General features: G+C 36.8%; 1 protein-coding gene across 1 annotated transcript in view; it reads left to right on the top strand.

The window, feature by feature from the left end:
* EPHA6 (EPH receptor A6) overlaps window positions 1-7,196 on the top strand; it is a 397,911-nt gene that overhangs the window by 261,156 nt on the left and 129,559 nt on the right. The window contains exon 5 of the mRNA XM_019470822.1: window positions 2,875-3,037. Coding sequence (XP_019326367.1) covers window positions 2,875-3,037 — 163 coding nt within the window. The remainder of the gene's footprint in view (window positions 1-2,874; window positions 3,038-7,196) is intronic.

The following is a 7,196-nucleotide window of genomic DNA, read 5'->3' as shown; positions in this document are numbered from 1 at the left end:
ATTATTATTATTATTTTCCCTTCCTTTTCTGTCCTATTAAACTGTCTTTATCTCAACCTACAAATTATTTTTTTTTCCCGATTCTCTCCCCATCCCACAGCGGGGGGGGAGTGAGCGAAAGGCTGTGTGGTGTTCAGCTGCCTGCTGGGTTAAACCACAACAATCAAATTATTCTGAAACTTTATTTCTGCAGTCTCTCCAGCAGGTCAGAAAAAACAGTAAATTGTTAAATGCTTAGAACTTGACTTCAAGCAGCAAGGTAGTCTGGGGAAAGGAAATGGCTTGCAACTGTTACATCATACAGTGAAATCCTTTAGGTGCTGGTCTCTTCCTTATCTTACAGGTTGTGGAGCCTAAATAAAAATTTCCAGAGCATTCCAGAGTGTAAAGTCTCTGCCCACCTATGTCTGGGCCATGACAGATGAAGCACGTAGTACTCACTAAAACTGAAGCATACTAATACCTGCATAAAACAAGCATTTGCTGTTTACATAACCTCTAATTCTACCCAGAATCTTTCCTTCACTGGATGTTATGTCTTTACCTGGACTGAAGTACAGAAACAGAGTCTTGTATTGATATTGTATTTAACAGGCAAGATCACAAACATTGGGCCATACCTATGATTCAGTGTGGTCTTAGGATAGTGCAAAATCAGGTGGTTTCTTTTTTTTTTTCCTAATTCTTAGGTTGATTTTGAGCTGGTCACTAGCTTGTGTTGAAAGACTTGGTCTCTTTGGGCAGAAATGTACATACTTTAGTCAGCAGCTTCATTACTAAATAAATTCAAGTCTTGTGTTCTCCAAGTTTCAATACCCTGGCCAAGTTACATGTTAAGTTATATGACCCCTCTACACATGGAAGTCCCTGGAAGTTGCACATATAACAAGGCTATAGAATAGAAATTAGCTATTCATGACACACTGAATGTTTGTGAAATATCCATAAAGTAGTAGGAAAACTCCTCTGTATCTGTAGGAGTTCTCTATTTCCTTACAAATCTGAATATTAACCTATTATACCTTTTTTGCTCATATACATGCTATTTTTCAAGTTGAAGCAAGCTTAACTGCAGAAAAAAAATCCATCACTTTAACAGGTTGGCCTTCTGTCAGAAGAAAATAGATATTTTCTGAAATTTCTAAAAAAACACGTATGTCTAAAATCCACTAACCTGTTCAAAGTGAAGTTATAACATTTCAAGTAATTGGGAGAAATCTTCTGATAGTTATAGAAGTTGTTAGATGGTATATTAATTGTAGTCTCCATCCATAAGATTACATGTACACTGTGTCTTACTATTTCAATTTAAATATACGCTTCTTGCTGTTTCAGAATTTGGTAATAGACTGTAGAACAAATCAACACTTCCTCTTATATAGTTTCTCAAATTATTTCCACTGTTTGAAGTGAGCATTAAATGCAATTATTTTAGATATTGGTCATTGTTGCCTTCCTTCTCCTCCTTCACTTAACAGAATCGTTAGATTATTTTTGTGTGTTTGTTTATTAATTTGGTTTTCTTAGCCATCTCCTTGTATGCCTACTGCGGGAATCCTGATATACCTGCTGCCCTATGCTAATGTAACCTTGTTACACCATGACTGAAGTTGACTCAGCATGTTTTATCTAAAACTGTTTGTTTTAAATAAAAATAGATGTATGTTGCTCAAAAGAGGTTGAGAGTCCAACAGAATCTAACTGAAACCTATTCTTCTCCTGGTTATCTCTCTTCTGTGGACCAGTTTTTCTCTTCTGTGGACCAGTTTTTTCTTTATTAACAAGCTGGAAGCACCCTTTGAATAACTTATACATACTCTAATATTACTGCATGGTATAATAAATGTCTATGGTGCCCTATGGGTATCACAGTTGGATTGTTAAACATAAGCCAAGGACATTTCTGCTCATATGTCAGTCTGGAGACAAATCCTGCTGCAACGAAGTAAAGCTAGTCTTAAGGCACCATATAAAATATTACAGATTAGTGATTTATCAAGTGACAGTAACTAATGACAGGGAATAAACTCCCTCTTCTTTTAAGTCATCCCCTCATGTAAAAGTATCACCAACGACCTGTCTAGCAAAGCAGCACTTAGTTTTTGCAGAGTAATCGATGTGGCTGGTCTCCATACTACAGCAGCTGCAGTGGTAATTCCCAGTAATCTCTGCGAGAGTAAGGAATTCTCAGCAGATGCCCAGGATCAACTGCTAGGAGATAAACAGGGGACTTCTGCAGAGAGTGTTTCTTCTTATAGAGTGTGAAAGGGAATTTCATGTACGGCTACATTACAGCTACCTGGAAAGAGCAATTAAGTTCAACAGCAGTGAAGCAGTTGAACCATGCTAGAAGTTTACAGACTTTAAAGAAAAAGTTAATTTTTATTTTCTTTTACCCACAGGTCTACCCACGGATAGCGCCGGCATTTTGGCACTACCTGCGGGTAGAAGTGAGTAGCGGGTATTTGAATACTCCCACATCTTTACTTTACAGCTTACTAGTATTTACTGACCTCCTAGTTTGTCCGTTGTGCAAAAATAATTAGCTACCATTCTAGCTGCCATTTTCTGTGAATGTAGTCTTGTACTAATTCCATATTGTTTTGGCTACAGTGTAATTACTAACCCAAGACACAAAGATGTGATGTGTTTATTTGCAAGATTAAAGACAAAAAATTGAAATCTAAGTCAAGGCCATATCATGCATTATGACTATAGCACAAAATCAAAGTACAGAAATCCATACCTGCACCTCCTTTTATAAACACATTTTACATTCATGAGAAGAATGTGGAGCTTCAGTTCTGCTATGTCGTTTTTGCAAAGTTTGTACAACTCAACTTGATATTATTTCTCCCCTCTTTTGTCCCTCAGGAGCATGAGCAGCTCAGCTATTCCTCCACAAGGTCCAAGGCTCCAAGTGTTATCATCACAGGTCTCAAGCCAGCCACCAAGTATATATTTCATATCAGAGTCAGGACGGCAGCAGGATACAGCGGCTATAGCCAGAAGTTTGAATTTGAAACTGGAGATGAAAGTAAGTTTCACTGAAGGAAAAAAAATCAAATACAATAGAAGTAGCATCTGATTCTAAAACAGTGAGGCATTGGGAGTTTGAATGGCTGAATCCATACCATTTGCTTATCACAAAATGACCACTGCTGTATGATAAAAACCAAGTAAGCCTCAGCCTCACACTTCTGGATTTATAACAACAAAAAGAAATTTTAGCCCAATACTGCAACTGAAGGAATGTTTTCTTCTGCAAAATTTCCTTATGGGTCCCTTCCAACTTGAGATATTCTATGATTCTATGATCCTTTCTTTGCTTAAAGAAGGCCTTCCTTTTGACATCTAGAAATACCCTTAGTCAGGCTTTACATAAGTCCAGCAGCTTCATGCAAGCTCCCAGAACACCGTGATGGAGTCTTTTCTCTGTAGTTTTTAGTGCTCCTAGACTCTACAAATAAAAAAAAATGAAAACTTTTATATGCATTTCCATCAACCAATAAGCCTACTAGCTTGCCAGTAAGAAACAAAAAGCCTACATACTCCTACAGAATATGCAAAAAAGCTTGATGCTATGTATGATGTTCATGCTCTGAACAATTTTATATTTAAGTCATGTATTGCACTCCATGTTCAAAGAAACTGCAAACAAGGTATTTACAAGCATTTGAGATAAAATTAGTGTAGTAGATACAACACTAAAACACTCATTAATGAAATTACTTTAATTAACCAATTATGTATACCATGTTTTTCATTAGTGTTTTAGAATTCAAGTTGCTTAAGCTAAAGTACAGAGTCAAAACTATGTAAGTGTTTTCAAGAGCACCCATGGGTTTGTGTTCCATTTTCATTGCTTCTTAACTTCTATTTCAAAAATGTTTTAGGGATAGATTTCCAAGTGCTTAAGGCCTAATTGGACTTTTAAAAATTTTCTGGGTACTTAAGCCAACTGGTTTGAATAGGAGTTGAGCACTTGGGTGCTTTCAAGAATTCCAGTAGGTCCTGTCTGCATCTTCTGATGCAATAAATACTAGGCTTTAGGCACTCAGGGACATAACTCTTATCAAAAGTAAATGGTATTTAAACCTCTATGAGCCTACTGCATGTTTGTGACAATGTGACTTACCCACCTAAATCAGGAAGACTGTGGTTCCAGTGTCATTTCTCCCATTGGCACTGCTGATAGAAACATCTGGGAGTGAGATTCCACCCATTCCTTCCCAGCCCCGTGTCTCCTTCTCAGTTCCACCTATGCAACTGGCTCTTGGGCTGCATGGTGAGCTAGAGCTCACAACACTCTTAAACATTTATTGCCTCTATTACTTCTAAGCACTCAGTGTGAATCTTGACAGTGAAACATAAATACACATTATATATTTGCTGTTTACCAACATTTATTGCTTAAGCTTGTGCCTGACTAAAAGTATGTGATTTGTTATAAATATACATCACTGTGTGATTGAAAGGAAATGTAGACAGAAGAGTTTCTGTTTATGATCGAGATGGAGGTCGAGAGAAACTCTGCCACAGTTTGAAATGGTACCTGAAGCTAGATAAAGACTTCAGTTTAATTAAAAGGGTAGTTCAAAGGACTGTGGTCTTATTCAAATATTTATACAATACTGCTTTAGTTTTCAAAGGGAAAAAAAAGCAAAGTAAGTGCCTGCTGGTAAATATTACTTATTTCAAACTGAAGCAGTACTCAGTGACCAGTCAAATGATGCCTTGTGACTCTCCAAATATCTTACTTCCTCACAGCAGTATTTTGAAAATTGGCCTATGCTAATCTTTAAGGCAATATCAGATGATTATGATCATTCATTTGTATCCATTTCATAACACGGGCCAAATGTCTGTAACTCTGTAACTTTTCCAGACAGCTAATGACAATACATTGAAATGTAACGTCTACCAGATACAAATAGCCTTGATTTAAAGTCTTCCAGTAATGGGGAGCTCACCATATTTATAGGTAGATAGTGCCAGTGCTTAAGCCTCATAATTAAAAATTTGCACCTTATTTCTAGCCTGAATTTTTTTATTTAGCTTGTACCTTTTGACCCTTTTCTGCCAAATTAAAAAGCCAAATACTATCAGGATACTACCTCTTCCTCATCTAAATGTGTGTATGCCATTTTTAAGAATTCTCTTGTCTTTCCCATAAGTGATATAAATGCTCTCTCTCACTCTAAAACAAAGTTTTTCCAAACATTGAATCATTTTGTAGCTCTCCAAAATTTTAACATCCTTTTTGAAGTAGAACATCAGAGCTGAACCTGATCCTGAATTAAACTGGAAAATTAAATCTGTTTATGATGCCATAAACAGACCTAACACCACTTACCTCCTTATTGTCTTACACAGCTGAATAACTAGAACATAGCAACATTTTTGTCAGTACTATTGTATTCCAAGATACTGACCTACATTTAGATGGAGGGATTGGGTAGGATTGTGTTGAGACTTGGACTGCATAGTTATTACAGTACATGTAAATGTTAACTCGCCCTTGCTGGCATGCATCTATCTTACAAACCAGTCCAAGTCAAGCTGTGTAGGAATCTATCTTCATCATTTACTACTCTGGCAGTATGCAGCTCAGCTGAAAATTTTCTGATTTTTTAATATATATTCTTCTCAATTATTCTGAAAGATACCAAATAATATTAGACCAAGGCAGACTATTGCAGCTCCCTCCATCCCTACCCATTAGAAACAAGTTACTCGGTGAAAATTCCACATTTGCAATTACTTTTTGTGGTCTTTCAGTTAGCCAGATTTTAATTAATTTAATGTGAGCTATACTGATTTTATATAAAGTTAATGTTTTCATCAGAAGGCCGGGACGAATAGAGTCTTTTAAAAGTCTGTATTGTCAACAGAAAATTTATCAACCAACAATCTCATTAAAATTACAAAAAATATTTCATGTGTTTGATAAAAATCCTTCTCAACTGACATTAGCTAGTAACATCCTTCAGCTCTACCAGTTGTACATGTTATAGTCTTAATATCTAAAGGAGAATTCCAGGACCAGTTGCAGGTGAACATCCAAGGTTATTCCATTTACCCTGCTTGAATATTGACATAATTTGTTAATAAATAGCGGTAAAGTGTGCAATCCAAAATTGGGATTTTTCTTTAAAGTGATAGACAAGTTGTAAAACAGTAATGGTTTGTCAGTTGAGAGACGTGTATATCAATGTCCTAAAACATACTGTCCTTGGCAGGACAGTGCTGTCATGCCCTCTCCAGTTTACTGGTTGAAACACTATCTGCGCCACTTCAGTTATATAGGATAAAATTAGATACATCCTTACTAGGAACACCAAGACATTTTGGTATCATTATTAATGGTGTTGCCTGAAGCAGAAAGAAGGCCAACTCTGTAGGAGTAATGAAAAAACAGTTAGTTAATTATGCAATGTTAATCTGGGTTTTGGGAAGCACCCTCACTTACTGACCAGCAGACTGAGGCAGCCATTGCTTGGGGAGTATGTTGTTGAACTCTTCTCCCTGCTGCAGAGACCAATAAATGGAACATCTGAAAGAGTAAAATTTGTACTTTCTTTGTGAAAGGAAATGGAGTTGCCTAGAAAAGTCTGAAAAATTATCTTCAAGGAAACAGGGATGGATGAATGGATGTTGTCAGGCATTTCTTCCCCTGCTAAAGCTAAGAGGCTGCTGCTGGGAAGTGTAATACCTTTGCAAAGCATAGTAACTACTGCTTTTGACCATGTTACTTGTTGCCCTGTTATTCAGTCTCCCTGTTTCAGCACCTTACAGGCAAAACACTTCTAGCAAAGCTGACAGGGTTTCATACACTCCAGCACACACAGGTGTACCAATGCTGTGGCCATAAATTGAAGCATAACCTCACTTGTAGTTCCTGCTTTTACGTATCAGGAGTACCAACTATCTGAGTCACCACAAAAAACTCTGATCCTTCCTAGGACAGAATAAAATGTATTCTGAGAACAAAAAATAATTTGTCCCTGGGCAAACATGCTTTAATCTCTAACTGTTTTCTCTCTCCCTCTCTATTTTTCTCTCTCTTTCTTCTACCTAGCAGTTTATGTTTGTTTGTTTGTTTGTTTGTTTGTTTAAATTAATAATTCAAAGCGTTCTTTTTTTTCATGGAGGAATGTTTTTTACTATATCACCTCAGAGGCCCTTGTGCCTAG

Source organism: Aptenodytes forsteri, unplaced genomic scaffold, assembly GCF_000699145.1.
Source record: "Aptenodytes forsteri isolate BGI_AS27 unplaced genomic scaffold, ASM69914v1 Scaffold287, whole genome shotgun sequence".
Classification (NCBI taxonomy): domain Eukaryota; kingdom Metazoa; phylum Chordata; class Aves; order Sphenisciformes; family Spheniscidae; genus Aptenodytes; species Aptenodytes forsteri.
This window is presented reverse-complemented; position numbering and strand designations above follow the sequence as displayed.